Below are 20,262 nucleotides of genomic sequence, written 5' to 3' on the forward strand. Positions count from 1 at the left end.
AAATTGAATTACAGTTACAAAGAGATCAGAGCTAACAGTGTCTAAAAGTATTTAATGGGTACATGCCCGTAGTTCGAGCTATAGATAAATACGTTTTACTGGTGGTAGGACCTCTTGTGAGTTCGCGCGGGTAGTTACGACCACCCCGTCTATTTCTGCCGTGAAGCAATAATGCGTTTCGGTTCGAAGGGTGGGGTAGCCGTTGTAACTATACTGAGATCTTAGAACTTATATCTCGAGGTGGGTGGCGCATTTACGTTGTAGATGTCCATGGGCTCCAGTAACCACTTAACACCAGGTGGGCTGTGAGCTCGTCCACCCATCTAAGCAAAAAAAAGAAAAGATAAGCAAATTAAATTACAGTTAGAAAGAGATCAGAATTAACAGTGTCGAATAGTATTTAATGGGTACATGCCCGTGGTTCGAGCTACAGATAAATACGGAAAACCGTGGCTACGATAAAACCGCACATCGCATTTTATTTGTTGTTTTTTTACGCACCATCTGTGTTGTTTGTTTCATGCGAACGTGAACTAAAAAGGATTTAAACGACTGACAAAACTTTTTGCGTTTTTAAAATGCTACTTTTAACTTAATAATCTGATGTGTTGTTATCTCTATGGTAATAAAACAAAGAAAAATATGTACGCTGTATGTATAAAGTGGGTGGCGCATTTACGTTGTGGATGGGCTCCAGTAACCACTTAACACAAGGTGGGCTGTGAGCTCGTCCACCCATCTAATCAATAAAAAAAAACTCCCACTTCTAGCACATCAGTCTAGTAATTTTTTAAAGACCTGTAGGACTGCTTAACGATTTAAATATTATGTACGTTACAATAGAGAGCAGTAGATAAACTAAGATAATAAGAATCCGGTAAAAATTTAAATCCATTTTCACAAAAATATCAACCTTATAACCGGACAGAATTTCTTCGTATTTCAAAGCCGAAAGCTGATGTAAGAGCTACAGGGCAGCGCAAAACGAAAAAAGCTCGCTAAGCTCGCCACGAAAATTCTAAAAGCTTCTTGCTCCAGGGAAACCACGCTTTTATAACACTTGTTCATTACGTAGCGAACGGCTTGCGGCTTGCATTTAAAAGCTTATTTCATTATACGTGTAAGTTCAATAAACTTAACTCAGATCTTGATATTAGTGAACTGTTTACTGCTTCACGGCAGAAACAGACAGGGCGGTGGTACCTACCCATGCGGACTCACAAGAGGTCCTACCACCAGTAATTACGCAAATTATAATTTTGCGGGTTTAATTTTTATTACACGACTAGCGACCCGCCCTCGCTTCGCTTCGGAAACATTAAAACACATATGAAACCAAAAAAAAAAATATAAAAAAATTATTAAAAAAAGTAGCCTATGTTCATCAGGGACAATGTCGGCTTCTAATGGAAAAAGAATTTTTCAAATCGGTCCAGTAGTTTCGGAGCCTATTCGAAACAAACAAACAAACAAATCTTTCCTCTTTATAATATTAGTATAGATGTTATTCCTTCACCGTGAAAGTCAATCGTGAACAGTTATTGAGTACGTATTTCATTAGAAAAATTGGTACCCACCTGAGAATCGAATACCGGTGCATCGCTCAACACGAATGCACTGGACGTCTTATCCTTTAGGCCAGTATGTCGTAAGCGAGATTCAGGCATCTGTCAAATATCTTGTGTTGTATAATGGCTTCCCGCCACATCTCAAGTGTATAATCTATGGTAACCACGAAGACTATCAAGTATTTGAAACGTCGTAATTTTTTTTTTTTTATTGCTTAGATGAGTGGACGAGCTCACAGCCCACCTGATGTTAAGTGGTTACTGGAGCCCATAGACATCTACAATGTAAATGCGCCACCCACCTTGAGATATAAGTTGTAAGGTCTCAAGTATAGTTACAACGGCTGCCCCACCCTTCAAACCGAAACGCATTACTGCTTCACGGCAGAAATAGGCAGGGTGGTGGTACCTACCCGTGCGGACTCACAAGAGGTCCTACCACCAGTAAAGAACCAGTAAATAACATAATGACAATAAAAAACGCAAAAAAAACCGTCAAGGTTGTTTTAATTAGGCTTTTGAAAGTTTTAAGAACAATTAGAAAACTGATAATTCATCATGATGATACATTTAAAGAAACGAATAAGAAATAATAAAAGCGGGCGATCGAGAGAGCTATGCTCGGTATTTCTCTAAGGGACAAAATCCGGAACGAAGAAATTCGACGGAGAACCAAAGTCGACGACATAGCTCTCAAAGTTAGAAGGCTAAAGTGGCAATGGGCCGGTCACATCTGTCGAGCCAGCGACGCTAGGTGGAAGAGGAAAGTCCTCGAATTGAGGCCACGGATGGGCACCAGGAGCGTGGCACGTCCTCCAACCAGGTGGACTGACGACTTAGTGCGCACGGCTGGAAGTCGTTGGATGCGGAAGGCGGAGGACCGCATTATGTGGAAGGCATTGGGGAAGGCCTATGTCCAGCAGTGGGCAGATAAAGGCTGATGATGATGAATACGAATGTGTTAACTTAAACATTATTCACAGTATTATAATTTCATATTACTGCAACGCCCAATAATCTCATTTTATTTGTATTTCATGTAACATAAGTACCAATTTCTGGTAGTATTCTGATAACGGACGCATAAACCTCCGATAACTCGTTGTGAACAACCCCATAAACTCCGCCTGCAATACCTTTATTAACATAAGTTGTTTGCTCTTTTTATTGATGCAATCGTTTTTTTTTTTATGTTCGGTCTAAAATAAAGTAAATATTTCACAGTTTTTAGTTATTCGGTTTTAAATGAGGAAAACTGAGACGAATCTAATGGCCCATAATATTTTGAAATTAGACACACAAACGTACCGACCGTAATGCCCGGAAAATAAGTTATTTACAAAAAAACCTACCCTCTTCGGCAGTCAATAAATTTATGTTAAATTTTTTGGTTCAGTTTGTTATTAAAGCATATACTTACTTTTCAACTTCTGCATTCTCCTAGTGTTATTTTTGATATCGAATTAATTAATTAATGTAGTAAAACTAGAACGGATATCGGGGTATATGGGTTTATTAACTTTATATCGGAATCACAGTTAGGTTTATCATGCTGTTACCAATGCCGTGAGCAATTCAGGAACAATGTTCACGAGGTACCATTAAATTACGGACCTTAAACCTTCGTAGCAGCATTTTGTAAAATTGCATTTCCTTAGCTACTCTCTCTCTGTTTTACGTTCCCTTGTTTCGAAGCAGCGCTATTTTAACTTGGTTTACTGGCTACAATTCGGAATACACGTGGCTGTAAAAGTATGCTTGAACGTTTTATGACGCCGTGCCGGTCGTATAGTTCGGAACACCGGAGATTGTTGATTAGTGGAGCGCTGTGAACAAAATATACTTCTGTATTTTTATTAAACTACGTCAGACGAAAGAAGGTTAGGTTCTATCTTCTTCTTCTATCTATATATTATTATATAAAAATGAATTGCTGTTCGTTAGTCTCGCTAAAACTCGAGAACGGCTGGACCGATTTGGCTAATTTTGGTCTTGAATTATTTATGGAAGTCCAGAGAAGGTTTAAAAGATAGATAAATATGAAAATGCTCGGAATTAAATAAAAATAACAATTTTGTTTGTCCTTTGATGTGTCCCCCGTCGAACGGATTCCTTTTGTTTGTTTTAAGTTTATTTTATACAAAAGTTTAGATATTTTATTTATAGATTGAGGCACTACGATCCTCCCGATCCACTAACGGTGCTTCTAGGTACTTTAAGCACCGGTCACCGTTCTCGTCGAACCCGTCGCTTGCGACGAAGGGCTCGACGACTAAATTAACTCTCAGACACAGCCCACTGAGTTTCTCGCCGGATCTTCTCAGTGGGTCGCGTTTCCGATCCGGTGGTAGATTCTGCGAAGCACGGCTCTTGCTAGGGTTCGTGTTAGCATCGTCGTCAGGTTTGAGCCCCGTGAGCTCATCTACTAGTTACGGTTACGCTGGAATAGCCTCTCTAGGCTACCAGCTTAGGTAGGAAAAAAAAAAAGGGTGGGAAAAAAAAAAGGGTGAAAAAAAAAAGGTCCGTTTTTTTTGGTATTATCATCAGCAATTCGATGTTTTACCTACTAATCGTTAATCATAATTCAAGTTTATGTTTACAAGTTCTAAGGCCTCAGTTTTTATTTGATTTAGTACCAAGATGTGGTGGGCGCCTCAGAATACCCCCAACCCAAACTTAGCTCATGGTTGTCGTAGAAGGCGACTAAGAGCCAAAGAAAGACCAAAGCCAATAAAGCCTCGGCCCAAGGTCAACAAAAGCATTCCCAAGGAGGATTGACGTCTGGCAGGCGGCCGGTCATAATTTTTTTTGCCAAAACTTAGAGCAACATGAGAAGGAATAAAAAGAAGTGATATATAATAGAAAAAACATGTTGCGCCGACCCCAGGTGACTGGGAGAAGGGCAGGAGAATGATGATGATTGACCACGCGCTCTCAAAGTCCAATAGTAAGCAAATTACTATTAAGAGCAAGCACTTGGTTGAGTAAAGAAATGTATTTGGAAAAACTATGTACCTTGTGTGTTTCATTGGATAGTGTACGATTGAAATATGAAAGTAATACGAGTATAACAATTTTGACTTAGAATAAAAACGCAAAAAGATTGCATCGGCCGGGAATCGAACCCGGGCCGCCCGCGTGGCAGGCGAGCATTCTACCACTGAACCACCGATGCTTCGAATGATTATTGCTAAATAAGGCATAAAAAGTAATTTAGTAAGATAAAATAATCATTTTGTTTTTAATATCTTATCAAACTCATGAACATTATTAAATATATAGATAAGTATAATAGTATTTTCCTAGGGCGTCTGAACGAGCTCACGACCTATCTGGTATTAAGTGGCTACCAAAGATTATAGACATAATAACGTGAACCGCCACCCAACTTGAGACTTAATGTCTGTCTCAATTGAATAATAATAATAACGCAAATTTTAAGTATCGGTGCTTTGATTTTTATTACTACATGTTATTAATTCATCCTAAAAGTCAACCGAAAACGTATTTATTTATCGAATACGTATTTCATTGGAAAAACTCTACACTATGTCAGCTGATCAATGTTAAACACTGTATCTCTATAATATAGCCTTCATCTCATGAAGCCATATTAGATGTAACCTTCCAAACATCGTAAAAAATTATGTTCCCTAGATTGTGGACCCACATAATTTATATAGAGCCCTAGGCTCTAGGAGTTTTGGCGCCGGTCGATAACCTCTGATACGATTCTTGTAACCATCCAGGAGGACCTTCGTGCATTAAAGATAAATGTCAATTTGCCTTGGGGTTTCAGGTGTTTGTTTCATTCTTCATCTGTTATCTGGGTTTTCTAATGAAGCACACCGTACGTGTTGTTACTGTATGTCATTTCAAATAACTACATCATGTTGAGAGGAATACCAAGGAATTTTATAAGAGCATTCCAGTGAAGCTATTGATAAAATGATTTAAGTAACTTCAATTTCTTCGATTTTGCTCTCCCTCTAAGCTTTCTTTTAGGATAAGAACGATAGATACTGGGGTAACAAGTGTTGTGACCCAAGGGTTTGGCAGCTTCGTTCTTCTAGGGGTGGTTCTTAATTCTTCTTCAACAAAGGGTTGGGTAACTATCAGAGGTAGTAGAAGATCATATCGAGTAAAAGAAAATGATCTATTTTTATAGGAACATTAATCAAGTATAAAGAAAAAAGAAGTGTTACGTATCGTGATCTGAATGCATTTGTATTTACCTCGCATATGTACACACTATACAAAACTAGAAAATCCAATTTTTATGTAACGTTCATAAATATCATCAGCCTCTACCTCTACTGCTAGATGTAGGCCTTTCCCATAGTCCATCAGAATAAACGGTCCCTTTCCGCATCTAATCTTCTCCAGTATATCACCGCATTTCATCCGTCCACCGGGCACGGGGACGCCCAACGCTGCGCTTATCGGTGCGTGGTCTCCAGTGTAGAACAAGTATGCTCCATCAGCCATCGGTCCTACGACACATATATACGGCCCATTGCCACTTCAGCTTGCTAATCTTTAGGGCTATGTCGGTCGCTTTTTGGTAATGTTGATAATAACGAAAAGCACCTACTTGAAATAATCTCGCCTATACGTCGTAGCGAATCGGCAAGGCACAAGCCGCGAAACATTCGTTCAAAAAAGACTTGTAATTATGCGGCTACCCCATAACTATTGCTTGTATTACTACAATTATTTGTTTAAATTAGAACAAAACAAACAATGACTAATTCAATTGTCCACTAACAATAGATGACATAATAAATCGTAAAATGCAACCAACAAGATTGCTCTTATAAGCCAAGCATCAAAACGTATTTTGTCAGTGCACCTAAAATTCGCTTTAGACGCTAATAGAAAAAAAGCATTATGAATCTATTTATAGAACGAGTCTTTTATATACTTTTGATCATTGATTTAACATTATGTTGTAGTTGCAATCCAAAAACTATCAATACTGAAGATAATAATATAGAGAAAAGAGATATTGAAGTAACTCAAACGACAGAACCGAATATTATTTTAATGAAACTCAAGAAAGGAGACGATAATGTTGCAAGTCATAAATTCAATGCAAGTGATGATGTGACGCCAGAAAACATGATCATCAATGAAATAAAAAATAGTTTTGATGAACAGCATCAAGCAAATGAATCATTAAATTTCATTATGAAACCGGAATTCGATGTGCAGTACAACGTAACCGAAGATAACGAAGGCGAAGAGTGTTTGTTCTTGACAAACGGTAAAAAAATTGATTTGGATGACATCACTGATGTGTGGCGGACAGCTTATTACAGAACTAGCGAGCGATTGTCGTGCTTCAAAATACACATCAAGAAAACATCTGCTAAGGTATTTGCGGTTGTTCATTTTACTGTTTATCTAGTACTGTGAACCCTAAATCGTTTGATGTATTCACAACCAACTTGGTGTTAAATAGCTAACTAATACTCATACTGGTGGTAGAACCTCTTGTGAGTCCGCATGGGTAGGTACCACCACCCCGCCTATTTCTGCCGTGAAGCAGTAATGCGTTTCGGTTTGAATGGGGGAGCAGCCGTTGTAACTATACTGAGACCTTAGAACTTATATCTCAAGGTTGGTGTCGCATTTACGTTGTAGATTTCTATGGGCTCCAGTAACCACTTAACACCAGGTGGGCTGTGAGCTTGTCCACCCATCTAAGCAATAAAAAAAATCATACACATAACGTAGCTATATTATCTTAAAATGCGAAGTTGAAATTACAGAACTACACGAAAAACGGCCATTTACTTCCTAACCTTCAAACGGGTATGTTTGAAGTTGATTATTTTGGGCCAGAATTAGTCATAACAATAACTAGCCCGTGCCAGCCTATCTATACGTGCCAGCCTATGTTAAATAGTTTACGAGTGAAAAAGATTTAATTAAATTATTTATATTAAAAGATAAACAAAGCCAGAATTTTGATTGCATTTAATGATCTCTTCCTATCATATAGTAAGTTTATCCCATATTTATAGGATCTGAAAACGATCGCCCAAAAGTATAATGATTCTAATGGAAGGATAAATTGGGAAAGCTGTCTTTTAGAAATTAAAACAGATGACGCCAACGATAATATTGGAAGAAAACATTACTTACAAACCAAGAACATTGATCAAGGTGTCTTTGAAAATATTATACTTGTCGACGATAACCTCGGAGGTAAGGAGCATGTTGAAAATACTAAATTATAATTTTATTAACCAATAAACATGTAACTAACAGTTAAACAAATAATTAGCATTGCTATCCAGCGTGGAAATGCTGCCAGCCTTCTGGGAACGCTGCCAACTGGCGGTGAGCTAGCACAGATTTTCTATTTATAAGTAGCTTTACCTACATAATAATTCTACAAATAATTAATATTAACAGTCGACTATAATGATATTATAAGTAAATAATTTAAATACGCACTTATGAACGTTACAGAATTGTGACAATGTAACTTGTAACACATAGTTCGCATAAGCAAAATGTTATCTGAACAATTTTAGGAAAACAATGGAAAGTTTTTAAATGATAACATACCGTTTTCTGAATAACATATTCTTAAAATCTTTTTACTCATCTCTAGTAATCATATTCATTTTATGTTCCTGGACAAATTTTATTTATTCTCGCAAATCCTTTAGGGAACTCTACACCGGTCGTGATTGAACAAAGTCCGGACCAATGGATGGTCTTTCAGAATCTTCTTCTAATGAGGGACTGTGAGAATGGTGAAGTAGTCGTCTTCACCAGAGTTCCTCATCAGCCGAAGCTGGAAAACGTTCTCAACGCACTCAAGGCATTCGGAGAAGAAACATTTAATGGGACTTTAGCGTGTATTGATGAAGACAGGATCGAACGAAGTGTACGTAATATTCTGAGACAGGTGTTAGGTAGACTCAAAGTGTTTTAAAAATACGGTTTCACTTTATTGTGTATTATTCATAACGTAAAATTCCATGATCATACTTCGTTTCATTGTAATTAAATTGTAATGCTTAAAATATAAATAAAGGATTATTCCAAAAACTATGTATGTTTTTTTTATTGCTTAGATGGGTGGACGAATTCACGGCCAGCCTAGTGTTAAATGGTAGCCGAAGCCCATAGACGTAAATGCCACCATCAATCTTGAGACATGAGTTCTGTCTCAGTTTTCACGGTACAACGGCTGCCTCACATTCAACCGAAACATATTACTGCTTCACGTCAGAAATAGGTATGGTGGTCAGAAATAGATAGATACCACACCTACCCGTGCGAGATCACAAGACCCCCTACGTATTTACGAAAGTTATGGTTGCTGCTCGTTTTATTTTTTATGATACAATGTTATTCCTTCACTGTGGAAGCAATCGTGAACATTTGTTACGTACGTATTTCATTAGAACATTTTAACAGTCGCCCTAAACACGTCTTTACCCCTTGGCCACAGCCGAGAGCGGTGCGAATTGCGGTGCGTCGTGAGGCGCGGCAAGCGGGAGCGGCGAAAACAAATGGTAGACAACCTATGAAGTATGCCACAGCTACTGGCGGTGCGTTTTGCGGTGCGTTGCGAGGAGCGGTGAGAGGCGCGTGACATCTGGCGGCGACGAGCTGCGCCATGTGCGAGTGAAACAAATGTACTAGACAATATGGAGGCGGCCACAGTTCAGAGCGGCGCGCGCGGCGGTGTCGGTGGACGCATTGAGGCATCGCGCGACCGAAACAAATCATTTTGTTTTTACCGCGCGTTGAGCTAATAAAATATAATGGATGTGGAACAATTCATTAGTGAAATACTGAGTAGACCAGAAATATGGATGTTAAAACATCCACATCATAAATATAGGCATGTTATAAAAAAAATGTGGGACGAAATAAAACAACAATTTTCTGGTACTAATGGTTTCCTAGATACTCTTGGATAGGATTATTGAAATAAAATTTGAAATTTGAATTGATTTCGTATTCTAGATGCTTGAACCGTTGCTCGATTATTCCGTCTTGATCTGCGTACGCTATTGTGAATATTGGAGTCTCCAAACTGGGAAACAAACTGCTGAAAATCTGCATCTCTGTCTCCATCACTTTCTTTTAAGGCACGAAACCTTTATAATCAATATCGCGTGCTTTTTGTTTGCCTTTACACTTTTCGTAAAAATACGAAATTTATTAGTTAGAATACCAAACGCGTACTGAATTGTGACACTTGCCCGGGATAATATTTTGTCGAAAATTATTTGTTCCGCATTTAAACTACCCGGTGGATATGGGCGCATCAAATAATTTTTAAGAGCATAGGCTTTATCAACAATTAACACGTATGGTAAATTGAGATTTGAAGGTTGAATCTATTAATAATCTATTTATCGGGATAGTTCTTATATTCCTAATATTCCTAATAGAATACCTAATAAATAGGGTGAAATTCGCCAAGTCCTCTCTTTTTCTAACTGGGTGCCTATTCTTAATTGAATAATATCTTCAGCTAAGAACGCACTTATTTCAAGGTAATATCGTGCCACTTTTGAAAGGGAAATTTGATAGGGCTTTCTAAATACGTGCACCTCTGACGCCGCCGCCGTCGCAACTAGTCTAGCTGTGGCATACCCCCGCAAATCACGCCGCCCGCCGCGCCTCGCAACGCACCGCAAAACGCACCGCCAGTAGCTGTGGCCAGGCCCTTACAGATCCTCCCGATCCGTTAGCGGTGCTTTTAGGTACCTCAAGCACCGGTCACCGTCCTCGTCGAACCCGTCGCTTGCAACGAAGGGCTAGACGAGTAAATTAACCTATAGACACAGCCCACTAAGTTTCTCGCCGTATCTTCTCAGTGGATCGAGTTTCCGATCCGGTGGTAGATTCTGCGAAGCACTGCTCTTGCTAGGGCCAATGATAGCAATACTCCGATTTAAGCCCCGTGAGCTCACCTACACGTCAAGGAGAAGTTGGCCTCTCAAGGCTATCAGCATATTCAGGGAAAAAAAAAGAACTATTAATACCTACATGCAGGATTCGAACACCTCTTCAATCAATACGAATGCGGAAACGGCGACATCAATATTTAATGATTTCTTCGTAAAATAAAATATATATAAATAAATAAAATTGATTTATTATATCTACACGGTAAAATTTGCACAAATTCAAATTGAAATTTACCTCAGCCGGACGTTATGGGTCCTGTTTATTTTCATTTACTGAAATCGATTAATGAATGAAAAGTGAAAATTTATTTATACATTTTACATGCATTAAAACTGACATTGGTGTAAAAAATTCATACTACAATTAGAGCAAAATACTTTCGTCTAATCTATTTTAAGCTACTAGAAGCGATATAGGCAAAACTACAATATGACATTATGATAAAACTACAAAAAAAAACACGTTTTTTTATTTTTATTTTATTTTATTTATTGGGTACCAACATGTTATACATCAGCACAGAACATTACAGGTATCATATACATTGATTTCACACTAAATGCTAACACAATTACAGGTACCGACTGCATGCATAAAAAAAAAAGCGGTTCATTATATAAAAAACAAAGAAAAACTATATATAACATTACATGAAGACCCTACATTAATACACATTTACTACCAAATACGCTATTACTTATTGAAAAAACTCATTGAGCAAGGCTGTAGACTTCTCGTCTAAAACTGTCAACAGTGCCAGCAAAAACGTCCAGAGAATACTTGTTATGCAAATTATTTAATTCCCCAACTAGTCTGCTGAGAGGCGCGTTCTTACCTAGGTTGGTGTAGAATCTGGGAACCCTGAACACCATCAACTTCGAGGCCCTTGTCGACGTCAGCGGCACGTTAAAGTTCAGAAGAGATAAGAGATCAGGGGCATCGTATTCTCCGTTAACAAGTTTATGCAGGAACAATAGATCGAGAGTGCGTCTCCGCTCCGAAAGAGAGCTCATGTGGAAATACTTTAACCTAGCCGGGTAGCTCTGAATGGTTTTAGCAACATTGCAGGAGAAAGCAAGGTGCCACAGAAAACGCTTCTGGACCCTCTCTAACTTCTTTTTGTACACGTCGTAAAAAGGGTTCCAAGTGACACTGCAGTACTCCAGAGTGCTACGAACGTAAGAGTTGTATAGTAATATTTTTGTTTCCGGTCTAGTAAAGTCCCTGCTGTTCCGCAAAACAAAGCCGAGGGACTTGAAAGCCTTCGAGCAGATCTTCTCAATATGGACGTGAAATCTTAATTCTCGGTCAACTTCTACGCCGAGATCCCTAATACTATCGACCTCTTTTATGATGCTATGGTTTATAGTGTAGTTGTAGTGAGATCTAGTTTTTCTTCTGGAAAAATGAATTGAATAGCATTTGGCCGGATTGAGGTCCATATTGTTGCGTGAACACCATGAAACCAGGCGGTCAATGTCGTTCTGCAGGAATATCACATCCGACGCACAATTTACAACCCTGAAAATCTTCAAATCATCCGCAAACAGATAATGTCTGCAGTGGTGAAAGCAATCACCAATGTCATTTATAAATATATTAAAAAATAGAGGACCGAGATGGGATCCCTGTGGCACGCCAGAGGGTGTCGAGAAAGGGTCAGAAAAAAAACCCGATGCTACGACCATTGATTGGCGGGTCGAGAGATACGATGAACACCAGCTCAGCAATGGCTCAGCGATGCCGTTATCAGAGAGCTTCTGCAAAAGGATTCTGTGATTCACGCGATCAAACGCTTTGCTAAAATCGGTGTACACAGCATCAACAGCCGAGCGCCTGTCGACCTCAACGGCAATTTCGTTAATGAAAGATGTCAGGTTTGTTGACGTAGATCTAGACTTCGTGAAACCGTGCTGATGAGGGCTGATTAGATTTTTGAAATGCCAAGCCAAAATCGGGTGGAGAAGTTGCTCGAAAATCTTTGCAAATACAGCAAGAATTGAAATAGGTCGGTAGTTCCTGATAAGATCCTTCGGGCCGTCCTTATGCAAAGGAACAATCAACGCCAGCTTCCAATCGCTTGGGAAAACACCGGTTATTAACGATTTGTTGTATATAAGACGCAACGGGTGAGCAAGTACTGTAGCGCATCTAGAAACAAATACTGCAGGAAGGCCATCCGAACCAGCTCCCTTATTCAGATCTAGTTTTTTTAAAGCTTTAAGTACCTGTGCGTCATCAAATTGGATAACCGACAAGTAATTATTTAATAATTTTGCAACGTGAGGGGCCGAGGAGGGTAAAGAACTACTGTTGTATACAGAAGAGAAGCTATGGGCAAAGAGATTGCAAATATCATTGCCGTTCGAGGCACTCTTGTCCTCCAGAGTCATCAGTGCAGGGAAGAGGCTACCGTTCCTTCTTTTGTTCTTGATAAAAGACCAAAACAATTTGGGGTTGTATCGTAAGCTTGATTCGAGACGAGCAATGTAGTCTTTGTAGCATGTAACCATAAGGTGTTGGGCTCGCTTTTTAGCCAACTCGAAAGATAATTTATCCAAAGGGTTTTTATTGAATTTTTTAAGCTTGTTCCTATATTTCAGTTTTTCCTTAAGAAGTTTAATTAAGTCGCAAGAAAACCACGGAGGGTACTTCTTGCTTCTTGGTGAACGCTTCGGCACATGTTTCTCGATAACCATGCGAATATGTTTATAGAATACCAAAAGCATATCATCGACAGACGGACAAACTTCCAGTTCGGTGTCCCAGTCGACGTTTATTAAATCTCTGATGACGTTGTCGTAATCTGCTTTATAAAAATAGAGACGGTTATTGTTGTCCGGAATCAAATTGTTGTTACAATTTTTCCTACCACCATCAGATATGTTGAAAACAAAAGGTGGGTGGTAACGGTCAACCTTCGAAAGTGGATCGCTGCTTGTACATAAATTGATAATATTGGTTCTGTTACTGAGCACTAAATCCAAGACCTTGCCGTCACTGTTGAGCGTGTGGTTATATTGCTGTAATTTATTCATCGAGCAAAAATCAAGAAGCATATTAGGCAATAGGTGATTACTAGACTTACAGTTAAGAGACTGCATGTTATTAGTTACATTCCAGGTTATGCAAGACAGATTAAAATCACCGACAAATATGACGTTTTCAATTTTATTTTGTTCCAAGACTCTATTGGATTTAACCAAAAAGTCGTCAAGAACATCCTGCCTAAGGGGTGAGCGGAGGTAAACTGAGCATAGGTAGAAGTGCATTTGCTGACCTCTCTCATTAAAGCTTTTGATTCGTAGCCAGATGTCTTCACAGTTCGATTCCAATTCTCGAAGCCGGCTGGAGATGTAGCATTTGGACACAGCCACAGCCACCCCACCCCCATCACTCTTACCATGAATATTGCTAGACTCCCCATCGCGTCTGTAAACTACATATCTGTCATCGAACAACTCAGAATCGAAGACGCTGCTGTCACACCATGTCTCAGTAATCACGACAATGTCGTAATTATCACAAGCAACCCTGCTAAAAAAGTCAGAAGTTTTGGTTCTCAATCCACGTACATTTTGGTAGTAAATTTGTATCATTAAAATATATAATATAATATAATAATATGTATGTATAATAAACTCGAATGCAAAAAAAAGTAAAAAAAAGGATTAAATAAGTGACAAATCAATATAACTCAAAATAAAAAAGTATAAAATAAATTGGGAATTAAGAAATTATTAAACACAAAACTATTAAACAAAGCTGAGCTGGAAGCCAAGCGATTGATCATTAAGTTAGCGACTTCAAAGTTTCCTCACTGCGAGCATGCACGTACCCCGTAGTTTCACTCTTTCTGAGGAAGACCTTCCCGTCCCGGACCCAGACGAATTTATAATTCAGTTGGTGCGCCACGCGCCGGGCCGCGGCATGAAGCCGTTTAGTTTCTGGCGTGAGGTGCTCAGTTACGTAGATGGGATCCTTCTTATTGCCTCCGATACCAAGATGGCTAGTGTTGAGCTTATCTTTAGGGCTGTTACGGTTGTACTTGATTACCGACGCCAAAAAATTGTCACGCAGACGCCTGCTACCAAATTTCACTATGATCGACCTAGGTCGAGGACTTTTGTTGTTAAGTTTGGCAATTCTAGAGCAGTACTGAATATCAGGATCGGTCACTGGGCAGCTGATAATTCTACCCAACTGTTGAATGGTGTTCTGTAAATTTTCACCCTTGTGTTCCGGTACACACTGCACTTCCAAATTGTTAGAGCGCGAAAGATTTTCCAGCACGTGCAGGCGAAGAGACAGATCTTGGGACGTAGTTCGGAGTTTCTCGTTGTCTTTTTGAAGCACTGTAATTAAAGCCCTGTGTGACTCGTTTTCTTTCCTGAGTAAATCGTTCTGTGTGTGATTCGCGACAAGAGATTCCTCGAAGCCTATAAGTTTCGCCTGAATTGCATCCAACCGAGAGTTGAGCTTTCTATCGAGTTCCTGTCTTATTATTTCGCGAATACTTTCAGCAGAGACACAGGTGCAGCCGCTGTGCGGTCGCGTGCGTAAGGTAACGTTCTCGAACTCGAATCCCGGGGCGTCGCGCTGTGGTTGATGCTCCACTCCCGAGTCCTGCCTTTGGGTCGAGGTTCCGGTGCAGCGGACCGGTGTGTTTGTATTATCACTGGACTTCGGCTCCTTGCACTTACATGATGGACACACCCACGTTTCCCTCAACTCTTTAGATAAGGCGGTGTAATCTTGCCTACTAAAATTAATGCAGGTATAGTGGTATTTGTCCTCACAGCGAGAACAATGCATAAATGACACTCCTTTCAAAATATTAGGACAACCTGCGCATTTTGACTTATTCATTGCAAACAGCTGCTCAAGTAAACAAGCTCAATGTCCATTCAATTGAGAACTCAGTTGGCTCACAAATCCAGCGCAGCTACAGCTCACAATCACTGGTAAACTTTTTCCTTCGCCGTTTCGTCTAAAAGGTCGGAAGCACCATACAAAAAGCAGCGTTTATGCGCTTGTTTTGATGTATCAGTATTGTATTGTACGATGTTGTAATTTTTAAAGGAAATTACTGCTTGAAAACACTTAATCCAGAGTATTTGGAACACTGCACTGCATTTATGGTAGTAAGCCACAGGTTTTGTACAAGTCCTAATGGAAAATATCGTAATTAATCACTAAAAAACTAATTAAATACACGGAGCAAAGCAAAAAGGATGCTGACCGCGCGACGGTAGACGCGAAATCGACGTTTTAGATCAAAATACCTAGTGTTAAGTGATTACTGGAGCCCATAGACATCTACAACGAAAATATGGCACCCACCTTGAGATAAAAGTCCTAAGGTATCAATCAGTATAGCTACAAGGGCTGCCCCATCTTTCAAACCGAAACGCATTACTGCTTCACGGCAGAAATAGGCAGGGCGGCGGTACCTACCCGTGCGGACTCACGAGAGATCCTACCACCAGTGATATATGTTTATGATATATACGTTTATCGTTCTATCTAATTTAAGGCTGTGTGTTGGAGCTACTAAACTATTTTTATGGGTCATAAAATCCTGACGAAGGCTATGTAGCTCAGGCTATACAAGCAACGAAATATCTGAATTAAAGCACGCACAGTGACTGAGAAGTTTACAGAAGAGGGCACAGCTTGATAGCCTCCCTCGTAAGTTTGTGTACTTCTACTTGTTTACTTCGTGGGTGGCGCATTTACGTTGGGGATGTCTATGGGCTCCAGTGACCACTTAACACCAGGTGGGCTGTGAGCTCGTCCACCATCTAAGCAATAAAAAATAATAAAAAAAATCCATAAATCTGAAAATAAATAGAATTCGTCATACTATACGATACATAAATCTCGCAATAACTATAATTATTGGTCCTATTATATTATCTATATATTAATACGTGAAGCAAAAACTTTTTATCCCTTTTTACGAAAATTGCGTGGACGGAGGAGTATGAAATTTTCCACACTTATACAGAATATAGAGAAGAAGTGCACAATTCTAATATTTTTTTAAAGTAATGCATAAAAAGTACATTAAATCAATAAAGAAAACATTACACACACTACATACCATGTATTTGACGCACACACGCATACCATACACGCATAGGTATTTCTACCGTGAAGCAGTATTTATTGTCAAACTTTTGTTCTTGACGTCTGTGGTCAAATTGAGAATAGATTAAATATTGTTTGTCTTTATTAATATTTTTTTATAGTGTAGCCTTGGCGAAATTTGAGATTATAGAAGTATAAAATACAATCATAATAGTGTACAAACTTACAATTCCAATTAATTATCGTCGAATTTCGACTACTGCGGGACCTCTAGTACTATATGATATATCATAGTAGCTTTAATTGTATTGAATCAAAAAGCTTTCCTATTTATTCCATACACACAAAGTCTGCGTTACATAGCAATTTCAAAGATCTTTTCTTTTTTTTCTCTTGTCATAAATTTCACTTCTTCAACTTGTAAATTACATAGTCAGCAGTCAGTGATTTCAAAATAAACAAATTTAAATAGACTTTGTTTATTTTAGCCAAACACAACATTTTAGTCCAGTTTTTTCACATCAAGGTTTTTTTTTTCCTACCTATGCTGGTAGCCTTGAGAGACTATTCCAGCGTAACCTTAACTAGTAGGTGAGCTCACGGGGCTCAAACCTGTCGACGTTGCTAACACGAACCCTAGCAAGAGCCGTGCTTCGCAGAATCTACCACCGGATCGGAAACGCGACCCACTGAGAAGATCCGGTGAGAAACTCAGTGGGCTGTGTCTAAGGGTTGGCATCAAGGAAAAAATTGTGCAAGATATCATTGAAATAGATGCAATTTACTGAACAAAACACTGGGGGTTTTGTTATTCAATCTGGCAAAATTACATACTGCGACCCAAATTCGCAGCACCTCATCAATGAAAAGGAGAGAGGGCTGTGCCGCGAAATACCTGCATTCATTTTAAATGTACTATTGTGGAAAGGCAAAATTGCAGATTCCAGGGCGGGTGTTGCGTGAGTGTTTTCCATTGCTCGCTTACCAAGGAAACAGGAAATGAATATGTAAAATCGTTTAAGTTCCTCTGCTGTGTACATTAATCCTAACAGCAAACATTAGTTGGTTATTGAATCAAATATTTTACATAAAAAAAAACAAAATGTGTGCAATTCACACATGGTAGAAGTGAAACCTTCCAAAATTAAAATACAATTATCATAAACGTCTTAAATATATATAAAATTTTGTCATTAGTAAATAATTGTAAGGTAGCGCCCTCTGTGAATTGATATTTTAATTTCACGTATAATCCTAAATTAAAATTCACTACAAGAGCTTTCATACACACGTTAGTATTAAAAAATCTCACAGATGGCGCTGTATTAAATAGTATGTATATTTCTGTCTCATTCTTTGCTGGCTTCATCCTACACATTTTTGTATTTGTGTCTCTTACCTGTCGTTTTTTCCGTTGCATCCGGTTTGAAATCACAACGATTCTAAAGAAGTTTTTACTTCAAAAAACTTTGCAAATAACACAACAAATACACATCGTGGTATTCTTTATTCTGATTTTAACATTTAAACATTTTATTTATAATAATTATAAAATTACAAAATCTTCTGCTTCTCTAGAACACATAATAATATATTATGGCCATTGTTTAGAGTAATATTCTTTTAAGATGGGCCCATATCTAAAATACATTAGACGAAATTATGGTTGGTAATGTTAAATTTGAACAAAAATTTTAATGGGTATATTACTTCTTCGAAAGTTCAGTGCCAAAAAAATATGAGATTTTTGAAACGGATGGATTGCTGTGGCCCAAGATCCTTTCGAGCTTCACTCGCACAAGTAACAAGCTTGAGTTGAGTAGGCTTTTTAACAGGATTCTCAATATAAAACCTGTCTCTAACATAATAAAAACTTTTTCAAACAGATTCCTAAATTTTAAATGTTAAAAATCTCCCAATATTTTCACGCTCTTTTCAACAGAGCGTACTTTAAGCCCATTAAATATATTATTTTTAATGTGGATAGTACCGAAAACTTAAAACAATTCCAATAAAATATTTAGGCCTAACTCTAGACTAGAAGTATTTAATTAATTTTATAATTATAATCACTTCATTTTCTTTAAATATGTTTTATAGAACCAAAACGAAATAATCTCTATCGAATTTCAAAAGAATTCTAACTACATGTATTTAAATTTTTGTCTAATTACCTGTACTTAAAGTTGTTCTCTGCTTGAGCACTACCGATTTCGGTGTACTTACTTACCTTCGTTATTTTTTTTTGTTTTGTTCCGTTCCCTCATTCCGTTCCGAGTCTGCGTTACGGCTCATTCACAAGGGACGTCGTTTTCGCATCGTTAACGTCTAAAATTAATTATTGCAATTTTTTTAACGTGGCAGTTTTATTGGCGGCAGCTGTGTGACGAATGCTGCAACAAAATACAGGGTGAAAACAGATTGTTCGGTACTTTTTGTAGATTCGGTTCTCACGATACGTATCATCCGGTTTTAAAATAGTTTACATGACCATAATTTAATGAACAACGATTATGTTCTAAATATAATAATATACGGTCTTATTTATTATTCATTATTATTGTGTAACTTAGATTAAAAGTTACTCCGCTTTAGATTTGATACTATCTATATATTAATACGTGAAGCAAAAACTTTGTATCCATTTTTACGAAAATTGCGTGGACGGAGGAGTATGAAATTTTCCACACTTATAGAGAATATAGAGAAGAAGTGCACAATGTTAATATTTTTTTAAAATAATGCATAAAAGATACATTAAATCAATAAAGAAAACATTACACACACTACATACCATGTATTTGACGCACACACGCATGCATACTATTTATTGTAAAACTTTTGTTCTTCACGTCTGTTGTCAAATTGAGAATAGATTAAATATTGTTTGTCTTTGTTAATATTTTTATCACTTCGAGCATCCCACTCCGTAGTAGGCGCGCAAACACCTCCGCCGTTAGTCCCATCACTCTCTTCGGCCAGCCCATACCGTGGGTCTCGAAGGTCAAATATCTAGGCGTCACCCTCGACAGAGGGATGACATTCCGTCCCCATATAAAAACGGTACGCGACCGCGCCGCATTTATTCTAGGACGACTCTATCCAATGCTTTGTAGTCGAAGCAAACTGTCCCTCCGTAATAAGGTAACTCTCTACAAAACTTGTATACGCCCCGTCATGACGTATGCAAGCGTAGTGTTCGCTCACGCAGCCCGTACCCACTTGAAATCCCTTCAGGTTATTCAATCACGATTCTGCAGGATAGCCGTCGGAGCGCCGTGGTTCCTTAGGAACGTGGATCTCCACGATGACCTGGAGCTCGATTCAGTTAGTAAGTATCTGCAGTCGGCATCGCTGCGCCATTTTGAGAAGGCGGCACGACATGAGAACCCTCTCATCGTAGCCGCTGGAAATTACATACCCGACCCAGTAGACCGAATGGTAAACCGTCGACGTCGCCCAAAGCACGTCATTACGGATCCTCCTGATCCATTAACGGTGCTTTTAGGCACCACAAGCACCGGTCACCGTCCTCGTCGAACCCGTCGCTTGCGACGAAGGGCTCGACGAGCGAACTAACCCATAGACACAGCCCACTGAGTTTCTCGCCGGATCTTCTCAGTGGGTCGCGTTTCCGATCCGGTAGTAGATT

The 20,262-nt window shown here is 38.8% G+C and overlaps 1 protein-coding gene and 1 non-coding gene across 2 annotated transcripts; one reads left to right on the forward strand and one right to left on the reverse strand.

Annotated features, from left to right (window-relative positions):
* Positions 1 to 4,672: 4,672 nt before the first annotated feature.
* Positions 4,673 to 4,743, reverse strand: TRNAG-GCC (transfer RNA glycine (anticodon GCC)). The gene has a single exon. It is a non-coding gene; the product is annotated as a tRNA-Gly (tRNA).
* Positions 4,744 to 6,115: 1,372 nt separating this feature from the next.
* LOC110385968 (uncharacterized) lies at positions 6,116 to 8,634 on the forward strand. The gene is made up of 4 exons (XM_038011767.2): positions 6,116 to 6,132; positions 6,524 to 6,944; positions 7,598 to 7,781; positions 8,252 to 8,634. Exons 1-4 carry the CDS (start codon positions 6,116 to 6,118, stop codon positions 8,518 to 8,520), a joined length of 891 nt encoding a protein of 296 aa, XP_037867695.2. The 3' UTR covers positions 8,521 to 8,634.
* The last annotated feature ends 11,628 nt before the right edge of the window (positions 8,635 to 20,262 follow it).

The sequence above is a fragment of the Bombyx mori genome, chromosome 6, assembly GCF_030269925.1.
Source record: "Bombyx mori chromosome 6, ASM3026992v2".
In the NCBI taxonomy this organism is placed as follows: domain Eukaryota; kingdom Metazoa; phylum Arthropoda; class Insecta; order Lepidoptera; family Bombycidae; genus Bombyx; species Bombyx mori.

What these genes read in the sequence shown, in the direction of transcription:
- LOC110385968 (XM_038011767.2), top strand. An exon ending in TCAAGAAAACATCTGCTAAG is followed by an intron (nt 6,945 to 7,597) that starts GTATTTGCGGTT and finishes CCATATTTATAG; the next exon opens with GATCTGAAAACGATCGCCCA. An exon ending in TGTCGACGATAACCTCGGAG is followed by an intron (nt 7,782 to 8,251) that starts GTAAGGAGCATG and finishes CAAATCCTTTAG; the next exon opens with GGAACTCTACACCGGTCGTG.